The sequence below is a fragment of the Stomoxys calcitrans genome, chromosome 4 (assembly GCF_963082655.1).
Source record: "Stomoxys calcitrans chromosome 4, idStoCalc2.1, whole genome shotgun sequence".
NCBI classification, from domain to species: Eukaryota; Metazoa; Arthropoda; class Insecta; order Diptera; family Muscidae; genus Stomoxys; species Stomoxys calcitrans.
This window is the reverse complement of record NC_081555.1, coordinates 6,990,472-7,009,568: the sequence shown is the minus strand read 5'-3', so window position 1 is coordinate 7,009,568 and position 19,097 is coordinate 6,990,472. Positions and strand designations below refer to the sequence as shown.

At 34.7% G+C, this 19,097-nt stretch overlaps 2 protein-coding genes across 3 annotated transcripts in view; one reads left to right on the top strand and one right to left on the bottom strand.

Moving 5' to 3' along the window:
* Positions 1 to 19,097, bottom strand: part of LOC106087860 (ESF1 homolog) — a 71,775-nt gene that overhangs the window by 27,836 nt on the left and 24,842 nt on the right. The window contains exons 3-4 of the mRNA XM_013253053.2: positions 15,518 to 15,564; positions 15,342 to 15,429 (exon numbers count right to left, since the gene is read on the bottom strand). Of these exons, the coding sequence (XP_013108507.2) occupies positions 15,554 to 15,564 (11 nt within the window). The 3' untranslated portion in view covers positions 15,342 to 15,429; positions 15,518 to 15,553. The remainder of the gene's footprint in view (positions 1 to 15,341; positions 15,430 to 15,517; positions 15,565 to 19,097) is intronic.
* The window catches only part of LOC106087859 (disheveled-associated activator of morphogenesis 1), a 117,002-nt gene that overhangs the window by 85,905 nt on the left and 12,000 nt on the right, over positions 1 to 19,097 (top strand). The window lies entirely within an intron of this gene.

Here is a 19,097-nt window from a genome sequence, read left to right as displayed (position 1 = left end):
AACTTGGGCTGTCATTAGCGCTTTCCCGGTGTCGTGTGGCATTTTTGCCCTTTGAAACGAACATGTATGTATATGTAAATGTTACACATTGACATATGAAATGACTTGCAATGACTAACCCACTTGCATGACATAGTTTATTATAAAATAAAACTTCTATTATGATGACATTATGTCATGCAGCTCTGAACATGACAAGGGTCTTGGTCACTTATCTCTTCGCTTGGTCGTATGTAATGATAATAGTTGTCATGGTTATTTTTGACCTCTTTTAGGGATAGTATATTTAATGAACGGAAGTAAGTTACTCGTTGACACTCCACACTTAAATAATGTTTAGACCTCAGATGACAGATGTCACTTCTTAGGCCGTTTAAGGCTAATTTCTAAAATCTAGATTAATAACCATCATTACATGCTGTTTTTTATTTTGGTAATTCTTTCTCTTATCGTTTTTTGAGAAATGTTCTTCTCTACTTTCCTTACCACCTCTGTAGTAACTTTCTTCATTGAATTTATGATTGCGTGTTGACTTCTAGTTAGGAGGCTAAATCTACTATCTTCAAATTTTGTTTTGAGGCTTTAATGATGTGGTGGCTGATGGCGATTAATTCCCATAAAAATCACGTAAGTGTAACACTGTGATGCAATGTCGATTCCTGACTGCTAAGTCTACGCGGATTATGTAAAACTGTATTGTAAAGCCGGTTGCTTGGCTGCACATGTGTGGGTTAGTGGCGCCTGTTTTGAAAAAAAAAACTTGTCAACTACACTATAGAACAAATAAAAAAATTGAAAAACCTAAACAACAATTGAACAAGTAAAGAGGCGTTAAGTTCACCTGGGCCGAACCTTGGATAACCACCACCTTGGGTATATATGTGAACCACATTTCGTTATAATCCGGTGAAAAATGCATAATTTATGCAACCCATAGCAGCTATTCGAAATATGGTTCGATTTGGACCAAATTCGGCACGGACATTGGTGGTCTAATAAATACAAGTCACTGTTCAATTTTGTAGAACAAAATATTGGTCTTTCTGGCAGCTATTACATAATATAGACCTATCTGAACTTCACTGAACGTCACTGGTCAAATTTCAGCAAAATTGGATAATAAATGCGCCTTTTAAAGTTGCAAGACTTTAAATCGAGAGATCGGTCTATATGGCAGATATAAAATGGTATATAAGGGAAAAATGGTACTTATTGAACAAAAAATTACTAAAGTATAACAGTTTAAGTGCATTGTAGTGCAAAAATATTTTCGGATGGTATTTTATTCAACACAATTATAGAAATAAAATATATGATAGGTCTAACGAAGAATTATAACAATTATGACATTATAACAGCTTCAGTGCACTTCGTTATCTTTAAAAAAAATTTTATTCATGGGAAAATATGGTTAAACACAAAAAATGTTCCAGAGTTTAACAGTTTTAGTATAACATTGCAGACAAAGTACATTTTCAGTCAACATTTTAGTCCACAAATTAATGGAAAAATTTGGAATTGGTTTAAAAACAAAATTATGTCATGACAGTATAACAGTTTTAGTGCTTGGCATTATCTGTTATATAAGGAAGTTTTTTGAATTTTGTACGTGATTTACAGTGGGAGTGTGTTGGTGTTGGGCTTATAGAACAAAAAAAAAAAAGAGTATAACAGTTTTAGTATACCATTGCAGAGAAAATAGAATATCTGACAATAATATAGTCTACAAATTAATGGCAAAATATGGAGTTGGTTTAACAAAAAAATTATGTCATGGCAGTATAACAGATTCAGTACTCGGCATTATCTGTTAAACAAGGAATTTCTTTGACTTTGGTACGTGATTTATAGTGGGGTATTGTTGGTTTTTGGCTTATTGAACAAAAAATACAAAGAGTATAACAGTTTAAAAATTTCATTGCAGTGCAAATAAGATTTGATCTAATGACATTTCATTCAGCTCATTTATGGAAATAATATGAAAATAAGAATATTTTCATATTGATGGCTGATTTTCATAACAATTATGATAGTATAACAGTTTCAATGCATGGTATTGATTGTACAAATATTATATTCCTTGGAGCTGTAAAGGAAAATATTATATTGGGCAACTTGAACAAAGAAAATTACCAGGAGTTTCTACCAGGTCGGACTCAATATCTAGCAAGGGATATTTTTTATTACAGTTTTAGATTCTGATGTCGATTATGACTTTGAAATACTTTAGATATCAACTTTTTAGATAACGGACTAAATGGAAAGAAATTAATGAAAGAATTTCTTGTTACCTTGTGTTTTGAAACTTGTTCTAAATCCCAAAGTAAGTCAATGTTTACGGTGACCCACAAAACAAACTAAGCCAACGGCCTTCACTGTGTGCAACTATGTGTTGATAACTTTTCCAATAGAATTTTCTAATTTATTGTTATTATATTTTAAAACAAGTGGCAGACATTGAACATGGCATGCAAATAATGCAATCAAACTTTTTTAAAAGCTTAAGCTACTCAAAAATTCTAAGCACGTAACGTCAAAGAAGCAGAAGAAGCCTAATGCATTAGCAAACCAGTTAAGAATTGAAGACTTAGAAGTTAAAAGACAAACATATGGACATATACATGGTCAGTGCTTTGATTTTAACACTTGACAATCTATCTGGCCATAACACACAAATCACTTACTTACATGCCAATAAACCCAGAAGGTTCCATTCAAACATGTTTCAAACAAATATCCATCAACTTTAGTAAGACGTTGAATGAATTCCAAATGTTTAACAGCAAACATTTTTAATGATATGTAGTTGGCTTGTTGAGGTTGTTTTTTGCTCTGTTACCTTCATGTTTTAGACTTAAATTGCATCTGTTTTTAAGTTTTTTTTTTTCGATTAATCAACTTTTTTAAAGTCAAAGCCGTTACTTTGATTTACTTCTTGGCAAACATTACACTACAGTGTTGCTTTAAGCCTTAAGCCAAACACGATCTTTCTTATCATCATAACAATCTAAAGGGGGCTTACAAATCGACAGGAACCAAGAGAAAAATGAAAAAAATATATATCAAAGGAAACACCATTGTGGCCAAAGTTGCAACTTCTAACTGTATGTTTATTTGACTTGCTAATAAGCAACACTTAAGGGCAAAAGTATGGAGCATAGGAGAATTGTTTATAATTTTTAGTTTATACCTTTTTGGTGTTATATATTTAGAATTCATTTTGTAAGAAAATATTTTAGACTATAAATGGTTCTCAATATTAAATGGTAAAACGACTCAGAGAGCAGAGCCAAATTTTTCTTCAGTCTCATATAAAAAGCCATAGGACAGGGTGACAAAACGAAAAAAGGAAATCAAAAATCGACCAGCTGATTACAAGTTGAACATCAGCAGCCTAAAAGCCGATTATCAGCTCACTTCAAACTGAACATCAGCTGACTACAAGGTGAGCATCTACTGACCACCAGCTGACTACAAGCCAATCATCAACTGTCTACAAGCCGATCATCAGCTGTCTACAGGCCGATCATCAGCTGTCTACAAGCCAATTACCAGCTCACTACAAGATGAGCATAAACTGATCATGAGCTGGTGATCATCTGACCTTCAGCCAACCTTTATATAAACGCCAGCTGACCAACAGCTGATTATCATCTGATCACCAACTGACAACCTGCTGATCAACAGCTGAACATAAATTGACCAACATCTGATGATGATCTGACCATTTTCGGGGGATAAAACGAAAAAAGGGAACCAAGAATCCTCCAGCCGACTACAAGCTGATCATCAGCTACCTAGAAGCCGATCTTCAGCTCACTAGAAGCTAAGCATCAGTTGATTACAAGGTGATCATTAACTGACCATCTGCCTCAACTGACCATCAGCTGTTTACAAGCCAATCATCTGCTGCCTAAAACCAATCAGTAGCTCACTACAAGATGAGCATAAACTGATCATCAGCTGATCATTTGCTGACAACCAGCTGGTGATCATCCGACCATCAGCTGATCATAACCCAACCTTTACATAAACAGCAGTTGATTATCATCTGATCAGCAGCTGACAACCTGCTGATCATCAGCTGAACATAAATTGACCAACCTTTACATAAACAGCAGCTGATTATCATCTGATCATCACCAGCTGACAACCTGCTGATCATCAGCTGAACATAAATTGACCATCATCTGAAAATCATCTGGCCATTTTCTTATCATGAGACCATCCAAAAATAGATAAGGCCGTTTTTACTTGTTTATTATTATTTTCAATTCTTTTTCAACCAAATGTTTAGTAGAGGAATTTTATTTTATCTTTACATTCATTAGTTGGCTACTTAAATTAACCATTGTTTGCAAACTTTGTTTCGAGGTAACCAGTCAACTTTAACTAATTGCCACCTTTGATTACAAGCGAAATTTGAAAAATCATAACTCACTTTTCCGCTTTACTACCTAACATCTCTTAAGGCAATGAAAATGCAGCCTCAATCGAGACCATTTAAAATCGCATACACTTTCTTACCACATTAACATGGTTTAAATTCCACATCAAAACAAAACGTAAATCAACATCATCGTGCATTCTATACATCGCTAGACTAGTCTCGCTAATGTGAGATTACATTTTGCCACAGACCCACACGTAAGACGGACTAAAACGATATCGCACATAATCCTGCACCAAAATGCAGTGTTAAAATATGCAACGAATCAAGTGTTAATGTCACGTCTCTGGCGTTGCACACACAACGTAGTTTCTTGCTGCTGAGCTCGAGCTTAAGTTAGTAAACCGATCGCCGTTTTTTTGTTTTTTTGCTATCAAAATTTATTTGTGCCGGCAATCTTAAATTTCTTGCTTAGCCTAGCAGGTATTTAGCATTTTGCCAATTCTACTACTCGTCGATAGAGGATAGAGAGAACACCACACAACAATGTGTGAAGTGGAGTGTGAGTTTGTTTTTTAAAGACTAGAGCGGTATTCAAATTGGTTTCGAGTAGGTTTTGTCTTAAAGTTTTTTCAAGTTTGGGAATATAACCAATTGATTTTCTTAAGGGGTTAGGTAGGAAAAAAGGATATGAATAGATAACATTTTTTTTTATTTTTGACAAAATTTTAAAAAAATTTTCACAAAAATTTCTGCAAATATCAAAATTTGAAAAAAAAATTCTATAGACATACAATTTTGAAAAAAAAAATCTATAGACATACAATTTTGAAAAAAATGTATAGACAAAAGATTTTAACAAAATCCATAAAAATAATATTTCGATGAAAATTAAAAAAAAAATAATTTTTTTAAAAAAACATTTTTGGAATTTTTTATACAATTTTTTTTTGTAAAAGTATTTAATAGATGGTAGTAATACAATACCAACACCACACTATAGTATACTCCCTCCTCATTTAAACATTGAAAATCTCCTTTTTTCAACAACTAAAACCCCACCCTACCCCTTATACTCAATTCCTGTGTCTTGTTTTCACATCCAAATTATTTTAATTAACAGTATTTACCAAATAAGAATATTTTGGTTCCCATTCAGACTTTTTGCCAATGTTTAGCCAATATTGTCAACTTAGCACCTTTTTTTAGCCTACCTCAATGACTCAAATTTAACACCTTAAAGGGGTTACGCTGAGAAACGTTTCTTTTTTCTTAATTTTTTTTTAAGCATAAAACGAAGTTGCAGTTGCTTAGTTCCACAGTCATACCAGGGCAAGGAAATATTGTATTCATTACCTGCAATTATTTCTTTGAGTTTTTTTTATGAAAGAAATTTTATATAATGCATGGCAAATGTATGGTATTTTTTTTTTTCTTCTCAATTTGGATATGACTGCCTGTTGGTGGTTCGCTGGCTGGCTGGCTGGTGGAGTGAAATATTGTTTTCCTCACATGGATCTCGTATTACCATTTCACTTGGTGTGTGGTGTTGGTGGTGTGCATTACATTTTTCCAACGTCATTGCAATGCTGTTTGGATTTTTCTCTCACTTCGTTTTTGTTTATTTTGGTTTTGTTTTTAATGTGCATTATTATGTCACATGGTGACAATACATCCCAAAGAGGAGTTTTATTTTACCATGGCTTTGCATTGCGGTAATTATTGAAGCGCAATATTTAGGTTTCACGGTGCCAATTTTATTAGCTACCTTGCCTTACTTTTCTTTTAAAAGCATGCATTTCCATGAGAAAATGGGAACAATAATCAATTTGATTAGCTGCATTGGTATTAATGAGGTCTGACTTTTTTTAATAAGTAGTTCGAGATTCAGTGAAAGGTGTAAAGTTTCCAATAAAAGGGAAATAAAAGAAAATAAAAGATCTTGGGAACCATGGACAAAAGAATGTCACACTAATGCCATAACATTAGCAGGAAAACAAGAATTAGTGTTAGATACTTCTAGAGAGCAAAACATTAAAAAAAACAAGTAAAAGCGTGTTAAGTTCGGCCGGACCAAATCTTATAAACCCTTCACCATGGATCGGATTTGTCGAATTCTTTCCCGGTATCTCTTTTTAGACAAACAAAAGATAAAAAAATAGAATTGCTATGCTAATTGAATTGAATGTTGGAGACCACAGTAGAAGTCTATGTGTAATATTTCAGCCAAATCGAATAAGAATTGCGCCTTTTAGGAGCTCAAGCAGTAAAATAGGGAGAACGGTTTATTAGGGGAACTGTATCAGGCTATAGACCGATTCAAACCATATTTGACACGTATGGAGGTCATGGAAGAAGCCGTTGTACAAAATTTCAGCCAAATCGGATAATAATAATTACGCCCTCTAGAGGCTCAAGAAGTCAAGATTCGAGATCGGTTTATATGGCAGCTATATCAGGTTATGGAACGATTTGAACCATATTTGGCATTTGGCGCAGTTGTTGGAAGTCATAACAAAACACCTCATGCAAAAATTCCTTCAAATCGTATGAGAATTGCGCCCTCTATTGGCTCAAGATCCAAGATCGGTATATATGGCAGCTATATTATTGAAAGTCATAACAAAAAAAAAAATCATGCAAAATTTAAGCCAATTCGGATAAGAATTGCGCCCTCTAGTGGTCCTAGAAGTCAAGACCCCAGATCGGTTTATAGGACAGCTATATCAGGTTATAAACCGATTTGGCACAGTTGTTGAAAGACATATCAAAACACCTCATGCAAAATTTCAGCCAAATCGGATAAGAATTGCGCCTTCTAGTGGCCCTAGAAGTCAAGATCCAAGATCGGTTTGTATGGCAGCTATGTCTAAATATGGACCGATATGGCCCATTTACAATCCCAACCGACCTACACTAATAAAAAGTATTTGTGCAAAATTTCAAGCGGCTAGCTTTATTCCAATCGACAGACAGACGGCGGACAGACAGACGGACACGGCTAGATCGACCTAAAATGTCATGACGATCAAGAATATATATACTTTATGGCGTCTTAGACGAATATTTCGAGTAGTTAGAAACAGAATGACGAAATTAATTTACCTCCATCCTATGGTGAAGAGTATAACAAGCAACCTTTTAGGCAAAATGTTGCAAAAATTTCTATAGAACAAAAAATTTCGTGGAAAGAAAATTTTGAAAAATTTCTTATACATAAATTTTAAGAAAAATTTCTATGTAACAGGTCAAACGGACGGCATAGTTCACGATGGTGCCTATGAGATAAAGAAACCCAATTATCGAAACAGTGGGGTGACATGTGTCCTGCCTTGTCTGAGGAACTGCCATTTCTTTTCTTCAAGACTCCTTTAACAATCTCTCCTTTGAGGGTTGCATTCGCTCATTCGCTCAATCGGTCATTAAGCTCGACTTGAAAAACAATGAAACAGAAATTGATTCGCATTACCGGCTGTTAAAAAGCCCAGCAGATGAAAAATATGATAGTACACCCTGAGCACGGGGATCTTAGAAAAACAAGTATGAGAAAATTAACTTTTTTTTTGCTTCAATCCAACTTAAATGAGCACGAGAATGCATTTTAGGAGGCGAAGATAGTTTTTAGGAATTGTTTTATTGATGTTGGCTGAATTGCTATATTATGGTCAGTGAATTATTGTTGTTTGCTGAGAAAGGCACTCACGATGACGGTAAACAACAGAGAATGTAGCAGCCACAAAAGTATGAACCTTTTTAAAAAAATTTCTTTAGAAAAGTATTTTTTAAAGAAAGTATTTTTCAAAAAAATAAAATACTGTATTGCAAAAGATTTTGTGAAAATTTTAACTTTTTAGTGATTTTTCGAACATCTTCCAGTTTGAGATCATATTCAATGCTTTCTATTCAAAGAATAGCATAGCAAAGAACTTATAAAAGTTGAGCAAGTGTGTGTTATTATTCAAAACACTTTGACTGGTTAGTGGATCGCGATTTCTGTTACGCCATGTAACTTCATCAGCACCTTTGTCAAACTGATTAAGGTACCCAACATACCCAAAGACTATTGATTAAATAATTTTTAATTATATTTTGAAAACAAATTCTCGGTTTTTTTTTTTTGTTAAAAAAATTTTGTCAATTTTCTTGTAAAATTTTTTCGTGTTAAATTAACTCAAATTTATTCTGAGTAAAAATTTTATTTAAATTCTCTTTCTTTTTAAAATTTTGCAAAATTTTCTTTCCATAGAAAATGTCAACATTTTATTAATGTAGAAGTAATGTTTCTATAGAAAAAATAGTTTCCAAAATTATGTTTCTATTGAAAATTGTGTCAAAATGACTTGCTTTAACATCAATTTTTTTATTCGTCTTTCTATAGAAACGCTTTCTCAAGATTTTTTTTATTTTTTTTTTTTTTATTAACCACATTGTTCATGTATTTCTACTACATTAACCATGAACATTCCATTAAGGAACCGGTGATACTTCTCTCATATCAATAAGTGCAGTCCGATTGAAGCTTATGCTCAATGATAAGATACCTCCTTTTTTATGCCGATTCCGAGCGGCTTACCGCTTAGCGACACCACTTGGTAGAGAAGTTTTAACATGGCAGCATAGCTCACAAATCTTGTCAGCATTAGTAAGGGAATAACTTCGGCTTAAAACTGTTCTGATGTTCACGCAGTTCTGATGTTCACGCTGGGATTTGAACCCATGCGTCCGGCGACATAGCCGAACATGCTAACCTCTGCGCCACGATGGCCTCCTTCCCATGTATTTCAGATATAACATTACTGCAGACTTTATATTGTTAAACAATTTTAATAGCCTCAACTATTTGACCATATTTCGTAAATATTGTCTTGTAATTTATAAAATGTGGCACAAATTTATTTTAATGAAGCAGAAAAAATCCCAAATCTATATATTTCACAGTACCCACACATAATCCTCCATATGCATGTCAAGCTTAAATTTATAAAACTCACAAAAAAAATTTTTTGTTAAAAAACTAAGCGAACCGCAACAAAATCACTGCAGGGATTTATGTGGAAATCAAACAATAATACACCAACATTCTATGGCCAAATATCACCATACCAATGGTTTTTAAGACTAAAAAGCCAAGCCTCCAAAAAAAACAAGCAGTCCAAAAGAAATACCAACAACTATCTAAGCAAGCCAAAACTCTGTCTAACAACAATCCATCTGCTAACTTGGTCTTAAACAGTCATGCTTTGGTGTTGGCCATACTTCTCGCATTACAGCTGGCTGTCTGTCTATCTGACTAACTGGCGGCATGCCTACTGAAAGCTGACTTTAGACACTTTATATTTAAAATATATTTTAAACTTAGCTACTGTGACTAATTTTGGTTTTCCTCTTTGTACAGGCTACAAGAGAGATCGGCTGTTTAGATTTTATGACTGAAAATTGCAGCGCCAACCAGAAAAAATGCTTTGCCCTTTAAAATGAAACGTTAGCGATCGACACGTTGTCTAAAAAGTGAAGACAACCAACAAAAAAAAAACAAAATTGTTGCATGAAATCTGGGCAAACGCGAGAAAATCTTGTGATGTTTTACTTTTTGAGATTATATGGTGATGGGATGATGCTATGGTGTGGAAGGAAAACAAGTTTTACCACATGCCAAGCCAAAGGAAAATATCTAATTTTTTCTTCGCATTTTTTTTTTTTAATTTTTTTTGCTCAACAAAACGCTTTAATAAAACTGATGTTAAGTTTGTTGTTAAACGTTACACGCTACGTAAAAGGTGGCAAACGCGAGAGCAAACAGACACGTCAAGCGATGCAAAATCAAAGGAGGAGGATGAAAAAAATAGAAAAACTTTTCTTTTTTAGCAGATTTTCTTGGGAAATAAAAATCAGAGATGTAGCTAGGAGAAAGAGATTATTGAAACTCAATACTGTAATACCTTGATTTATATAAATTTTGATTATAATCGATATAAATCAAAATTCAAATAACTCATTCGTTCAAATACCAATTTGATTAGTTGAGTTTAACGATATGTATGTTTAGGAGGACACCGTAGCGCAGAGGTTAGCATGTCCACCTATGACGTTGAAAGCCTGGATTCCCTGGGAGAGGTACTTTATCATTTGGTATGGCAACTATGTTCAAACTTCACCACAAAAAGGTTTCCACACTGCCAGCTATATCCGAATATGGAGATCGGTCTGTATGGCAGCCACATCCAAATATGGTCCGATCTGGACGATATTCATCAAAAAGGTATATAGGGGTATCAAAGCTCACTGTTTCAAATTTCATCGAAATAGGAAAATGCTCCTTTAGTAGGGCCAATACTCCATATCGGGGGATCGGTCTATATGGCAGCTTTATCCAAATATGTTACGATCTGGACGATATTCAACAAAAATGTGTGGAGGCGTAACAAAACTCACTGTTTCAGTTTTTATCAAAATCGGATGAAAAATTCTCCTTTTGTAGGCGCAATACTTTATATCGGAGGATGGGTCTATATGGCAGTTATATCCAAATATGTTATGATCTGGACGATATTCAACAAAAAGGTGAAGAGGGGTATCAAAACTCACTGCTTCAGATTTCATTAAAATCGGATGAAAAATTCTCCTTTTGTAGGCTCAATACCACCTCGGGCGATCGATCTATATGGCAGTTATATCCAAATATGTTACAATCTGGACGATATTCAACAAAAAGGTGTAGAGGGGTATCAAAACTCACCTTTTAGATTTCATCAAAACCGGATGAAAACTGCTCCTTTTATGGGCTCAAAACTCTATTTCGGGAGATCGAAACTCTATTTCGGGAGATCAAATTTGGTCCGATCTAGACCACATTTCACAGGAATGGGTAAGGGTCTACAAGAACTCACTGTGTCAAATTCCATCGAAATCGGATGAAAAATTACCAATTTATTGCCTAGAGACTTTGAGTCTTTTGAGTTTGAGTTTTATATAACTAAATTCCAATTTAATGAAATCAGAAGATCAGGTTTATATACAAAGAATAGAAATCATCAAAAATTATTTGGAAAATGTTTTTATAACCAAGATATCTGTAAAATTATTAATAGCTGTTGGTTATATATGGGTAAAAACCCGGGTATTTACTCAATTGTACTTTCTTGGATGAACGGCTAACATAAAGACTGGATCCAAATCCCAGCAAAATTCTTAACAAAAAAAGGAGCCTATCGAAATATCTATGCTCTCAACTTTTGTCTACAAAAGGCATGATCTTCAACCTGTTTTCCAGATTCAAGGAAATTCACCTGTTCCTTTGGCTTCAACAAATATTTCATTACTTAAAATGCTTATAACCCCTTCTCTAATGTTTGTTTTCTTTTCTGTTTCTCTTGTAAATTTTAAAAACTATTTTATAACTTAAATTGGTCATAACTCCCCAAATTTTGTCCATGGTTTAAAAACTCATCGCTCTAACAAAAAATATTTAAAAATGTTTAAAAATAAATTAAAATAAATAAAAAACCCTTATACTTGAGCTAAACTTTGTATGCGCCATAATTTCATAGTTTTCGTGGGAAAATTTGTGTTATATTATAAAACCCATTCCAACGAGTAATAAAAGAGTTTTTACATTCTTAGATTAAACGATCATATGGCTCATAGTTTTAAAACGTTTTAACATTCACCATCAAACAATTTCCCGCTTTCTAGGACAAAGTTAATTTCTTGGTTTCCTATGACTTGAGAAAATATAATTTTTATTCTGTAAATCAACTCTTTGTGCTTCCCCTTTCTATAGCTCCACCCTTGACTTTCGATTGTAAGTTTTGATCAAAAAAAAACTTAACCATTTCAAAACAAATAATAACAGTTTACAACGTATATAACCACACACATTTCTTTGTTGTCAAGTGGGAAATTTCTTCCACATTGAAACCATATAATGATGCTGATTTTTTTTACTATTTTTTTTTTCTCAGCTTCACTCTTCTTGTATTAAGTTTAAGCTCCGCTTTACCCACTTCAAGTAATTTACGCATCACAGGTATTTAATATCATTGACTAGCGATGGCCATGGTGACGATGACATGACGAGTGAGTAGACAGACAGCTGAAGAGAAGATTTTCAGCCCCAGCCAACTAGCAAGCTAGCCAGCCAGCCACTCAAGCAGCATCTTAATTGATGAAGACAACAGACAAGCTGTCGTATTCAAGCCACAGTGATGGATTGTGGAATTTGGCTATCTGGTCACTATGCAATCAATTTCAATTGACTTTTAAGACATGTTTAGAGAAAAGCCTAGAGAAAATCAATGCATTACGTTGCAAGGCCTTAAACAGTATTCAACACGAACAGGATTCGTGCATAAACTAAATATAGGTTTTCTTCAAAAAGAATTCATAGCCAATTTGAGTTATTGTTCAACAGAAATTCGAGCTGTCATAATAATAATAAAATATTCGTAATTTTAAACTAATAACTGGTTTTGGAGCTGTCTCCTAAGGTGGCATGTTAAAAATTTACTTGGCTCCACATATAGCTGTTAATTGCCATGGAGCAACTCTTACTACTGCCATTCCATGTGGTGATTTATGCTAATTTGCCATTGTTTTATTGCCTTAGAGACACCTAATAAATGTCAACAATATGTTATAATTGTTTGCCTGCCTAGCTCTCTGTGGCTTTTGACTAACAAACCAAAAAATGTTGTTGTTAATCAATGATTTTTATAAGAGTGGGCTTTTTTCCTGCTAATTGCCAAAGGAGTGCTCTGAAGTGGTTGACCTTATGTAGCATGTCTTGGGACAGATACTATAGGGCATACGATACACCACATTTTGTGATTGGAAAGTGTTAATTACTTTTAACACTATTAAGTTAAATGCTTAACTTTGTATGACTTAAACTATAACAAAAGCCCCCACAAAGTTCTTTTGTAGATACATTTATGATCCTATTTATTCTTAATAGCAGTTTAAATTGATTGTGGTATGATGTATTAATTATAATGGATTTAAGATATGTAAATTATTTAAATAAACGTTTATCGCTTGTGAGAATCAAACGTCATATGTAAGGTGGCCGTTTGAATATTTATCTAGAGTTCCGCAAAGGTAGAGTTTCTGCTTTAATGGCATCAAATATGGTAATTGCAATAGGTGTGTTAAAGAACTTGTGATACGGTGTCACGCATTACTTTCAGGCGGGGCAGAAATTCTCATAAAAAAATGTTGGGCCTTTTTTCCGAAACATGAGCCTTTACAATGTGTATACTCATACATGAAACCCATAAAGAGCGATTTAGGCTTATGTAAAAATTGCAGAATGTGTGCCCAGGAGCGCACGTAACGGTGAGATGCAGAACTAACTAACTAAAGGTTCGCACATCGATATTTCGAGAGTTGTTACCGCCATCTTGGAGGCCACTGTGTCACAGAGGTTAACGTGTCCGCCTATGACGCTAACCGCCTGGGTTCAAAGCCCGGCGTGAACATTAGAAAACATTTTCAGCGGTGGTTATCCCCTTACTAATGCTGGCTACATTTTTGAGATATCCTTTCATGTAGAAACTTCTCTACGCCATTCGAACTCTGCATAAAAAAGGAGACCCCTTACCATTAAGCTTAAATTTTAATCGGAATGCACCACTCATTGATATGAGAGAAGTATCCCAAAACCGACGGACACGTCTAAACAACGTGGAATTTTAAGATTACTACGAATATAAAAGGGTCACACATCGATATTTCAAGAGTAGTATACCACTACCTTGGAGGCCACTGTGGCACAGAGGTTAATGTGTCCGCCTATGACGCCAACCGCCTGGGTTCAAAGCCCGGCGTGAACATTAGAAATTTTCAGCGGTGGTTTTCCCCTTACTAATGCTGGCTACATTGTGAGGTATCCTGCAATGTTGAAACTTCTCTAACAAGTAGCCATGCCGTACGCCGTTCGAACTCTGCATAAAAAAGGAGACCCCTTATCATTGAGCTAAAATTTTAATCAGACTGCACTCATTGTTATGAGAAAAGTATCCCCTGTGTCTTTATGGAATGTTCATGGGAAGTTTAGTTAGTATACCATCATCTTATCCATTGAATTTAAATAATTCCTTAGAACTTGAAATGCTTTTATCTTCTCAAGATCGTCATGTAGTGGATGTTTTTAACCTTAAATGCTTATAACTCCACAATATAGTCGTGCCAAATGGTTAGCTAATGGGGAATGTCACAAAGCAAATGCAAGTATGCGTCAAGTATAACATTTCATAGGGATAGCTAAAAATGTCGATCAGGAACATTATGGTGTCGCTTATCAAAATTTTCGATGTGTCATAGGCGGAATAGTTAGGGCAGTATACCACTATCATTGGGGATTAAAAAAAAGGAGTTATTTTATCTTAATATGCTTAGTACTCCCAAAGACCGTCTCGTCGCCCCAGCATTTACAAAAATTTCTTCAGCCGCCTAACTCGTAGAGAAAATTTGCACATGTGGAAGTCATGAAATATGTCAAAGCTCAAATTAGCCGTAGTTCATAAACCAAGGGGCCTCCTTTTTATAGCCGAGTCAGAACGGTGTGCCGCAGTGCGACACCTCTTTGGAGAGAAGTTTTACTTGACATAGTACCTCACAAATGTTACTAACATTAGGAGGGGAAAACCACCGCTGAAAATTTTTTCTGTTGGTCTCGCCAGGATTCGAACCCAGGTGTTCAGCGTCATAGGCGGACATGCTAACATCTGCGCTACGGTGGCCTACCCCAAAAAAAATTACGAAAAATAATTTCTCGCATATTTTACAAACTTAAGATTTGAAATTCATCAGACAATCATAAGAAATGTCGTGCATGTAATTAATTTACAACATTGGCTTCCGTTGTAGTTACATCCAACACCAAAAAGGCCAACACAATCAAAAAACAATCAGTAAAAAAATATACATGGGGTTTTTTAACATTATTGCTTACCTGGGTTGGGTTTTTTTTCGATTAGATTTGAAGTGTGCACTGGTAATAAAATTTTTGAATAACAGCAGTCAAAATAGCAGCAACCAAGCTAGGAAAAAAAATGAGAAATGATACAAACAATCAAAGTAAAAAAATCACTTTCAATTTCAAAATCATCAGCTTTAGGGTTTACTTACCAATAAATGTATTAGGATGGAACGAAAGAAATGTGTTTAGATAGAAACTGAAAAGACAAATGGAAATTATTATTAGAGCATTAGTTTAAAGAGCTGAATGTAAATTCGACTGTGAACTATACAATAAGGAACAGGAACTAAATGTAGATAATCTTTACAAAATATAACTAATTTGAGATTCAAAGTAGGATATCGTCCAGCTCAAGACATGCCGCAAAGAATAGGATATCAAAAAAGTTCTAAAAGGTAGGCAAATATGTGATGCTGGGGGAGGATTTGACTAGCTACTCGGATCGCGATTTCTGGTCATTAAGTCCGTCATCAACGAGTTTTGTGAAATGGACTAAGGTGCTCTTCAAGTGAGTGCAGTGTAGAGCATACATCTGAGCTCGAAACGCTGTTTGCCTTCTCTAAAGCGTATTAAGAGAAAAATAAGTAAAAATTCCCCGTTTTGACTCAACTAACCCACCAATGTCAATTAATTTTAATACGCAATTGGTTTTTTTATGCTCTCCTTGTGGTTTTTGTTTTTTCTAAATTTTTGAGATGTATTTATTTTTTTTTTTCTTAGTAGCCTCAAATGACAAAACGTTAACATCTCTATGACGTTATAAAAATTTCAATCATTCCACCCTTATACAAAAAGGTCTACCCTTATGTTGCTACTGCTTGTCTTAGGTGTTGTAAGTAGTTTTTGATTGAAGTGTTTTCGCGCATAGGGTTCCTAGATTTCAATGACCATAACAGGCTGAAAACTGTTGTTGTGCAGGTCGTTTAAACATTTTTACTACTTCACAAAAATATGGTAGTGGCACTTGATGATGTTGGTCGTGTCAGTGTTCGGAAATTGATTAATTTTTTCTTACGGTTCGTGAAAACATTTGATTATGTTGTTTCTTGCGGTAATGTTGCGGTGCTGCTGGTGATGATGGCGGTTTTCAAAACAAACCAAGAAAGAAAACAATGAGAGATATGCCACACAAGCATGACTATGGACTACAGGTGATTGCAAAATTCGGGATATTTACACATCTATCTTTGTCAAGATTTTTGCATGCAGTTAATTTGAATTTGATGGTATTTCTGAGATTTACTCTTATGTTTTCAGCTTTTTGTTTGAAGTTTATAGCGTTGCTAGTTTTGAACTTTCGTTTCATTCAATGATTGAGGGAGACCATAAGCAACATTGTTAAGGTACACAAAATGGACACAGAGTGTTGGATTTTACAAAACACGTAGAGACATTATGGTCTAATAAGGCTGATATGGGATAAATTGGTCAAAAAGGAGTTGACATTTCATTAATTAGCAATCATTTTCAATGTCAGGCTTGTAGTTATAAAATTACTTAATTTTTAATAGCCATATTCCTGAGAATACATTTTTTGAAGCATAAACCAGTTATAGATGAAAGGTTAATATATCTGACCTAGGCAGCTCCCATATTTCAATAAAATATATACATGCTCATATACCTAACTTCTTTATGCTAATATTTTCGACTACACTTTTGGTTATGCCTTCAACGGTAACAAATTCAAATAAAAGTGAAGTTGTTTGTGAGACCCCACTGTAGAAGTTCTATCGTAATAGTAAGAAGTTCATTTGGAGTGTTTTAAAACCCTGTCATCAAACTTTCAATTGACAGTTCTTAATCCTAACCAAAAACAGAACTCCAAATTGAACATTTCTTGCTCAGAATTCCTCCAGAAAAATGAATTCCAGGTAACTTTTCGGTAGCCCGCCATCGTTCTCAGATTACATTTGCGGGGGTGGTGGGTTCGATTCCCACCAAAGCCTGGCCTGCCACTACTGTGGTGTAACAATGAGCTAGAATAGTCTAAATGAGTCTATTTAGATAATAGACTCCAACAAACATAATTTTCAGTATGTAGAGCGTACAAAAAACTGGGTGCTGGCCAGGTTAATGTCTATATTCTGTTGTTTTATTATCCGATTTCGCTAAAATTTGGGATAGTGAGTTGTGTTACCAGATTTAGATATAGCTGTCATACAGACCCATCTCTCGATTTAAGGTCTTGGGCCCATAAAAGGCGCATTTATTGTCCATTTTCACAGAAATTTGGTATAGCGAGTTGTGTTAGACTCCTGGACGTCCTTTTCAGTATGCCCCAGATCGGTCCAGGTTTGGATATAGCTGCCATATATACCCATCTCCAGATTCAAGATTTTAGACCCATAAAAAGTGAATTTATTAACCTTTTTTTTTGAAATCCGACACAATGAGTTGCGTTAGACCCCTCGACATTCGTACCGAGTATGCTTAAGATCGGTATATATTATGACATTACTGCCATATATACCCATCTGTCAATTAAAGATCTTGAGCCCATAACAGGCGTATTTATTGTTCGATTTGGGGCAGAGGGTTGTTAGGCTCCTCAACATCCCTGTTCAATTTGGCCCAGATCCGTCTAGATTTGAATATAGCTCCCATATATACCTTATGAACTTATTAATCGATTCTGCTGAAATTAGGCATAATGAGTTGCATTAGGACCCCTGACATTCGTATCGAGTATGGTCAAGATGGGGCTATATTTGGATATAGCCACCATATGTACCGATCTCGCGATTTAAGTTCTTTGACCAATAAAAGCACGTTTATTACTCGATATCGCTGAAATTTGTTAAGCTCCTCGATTTTCGTGTTGTATATGGATAGCTCTCTATTTGAATATAACTGTAATATGCGTATACCATATAACCTTATAAAGTTTATAAGTAGTTCAATATTTCGAACAATAAAGTTGGATTAACCTTAATTCTATGATCGAAAGTAAAAAAGACCAAGACTCGGAAAATTCCTTGTGGAAGTTGATCTATGGTTAATGGTACTTTAAAATAATTTTAGAAGCATTTGTTGTTTTTGTTTGATTTGTTCTTATAGAGTTATAACTAGTAAAACCAACATTTCGAGGTTAAAAAATTGGAATAATGAGGTTGACATATCCCATTCTATGTTGGAAGGTATAAAGAGACCAAGATTCCAGATGTGTGACCATTATTCCATTAAAATTAAGGAACAAGGTATACTTCTCTTATATCAATGATTGCAGTCCGATTTAATTTTAAGGTCAAGGAGTCCAAAAGGCGCGCCGCCAAGCAACACCACTTGGTGGAGAATATTTAACATGACAGGATACCTCATAAATGTAGCCAGCATTAGTAAGGGGATAACCACTGCTGACAATTTTTCGAAAAAATGCTCACGCCGGAGTTTGAAACCAAGCGTTAGGCGTCATAGGCGGACATGCTCACCTCTGCGCCGCGATGGGCTCCAACGTTTAATGTGTGACTTATACTGCAAAATAATCAAATATTTGTATTGCCTTTTTTGATTTGTTTAAAAAAATCAGCTTTCAAAATTTCTTGGGTATATAACATAAAATGCTTACAAATCCTTAGTTTTTTTAAGGGCATCTAATTTCTTAGACTTAGAGAGTATAAGACATTGTGACCTATAGTTAATAAGAAAGATGATTAGTCATGCATTACATATTAGTATTAATCATGATTTTGTAATATTATCCTCAACATTTTTTTAAATAACTACTTT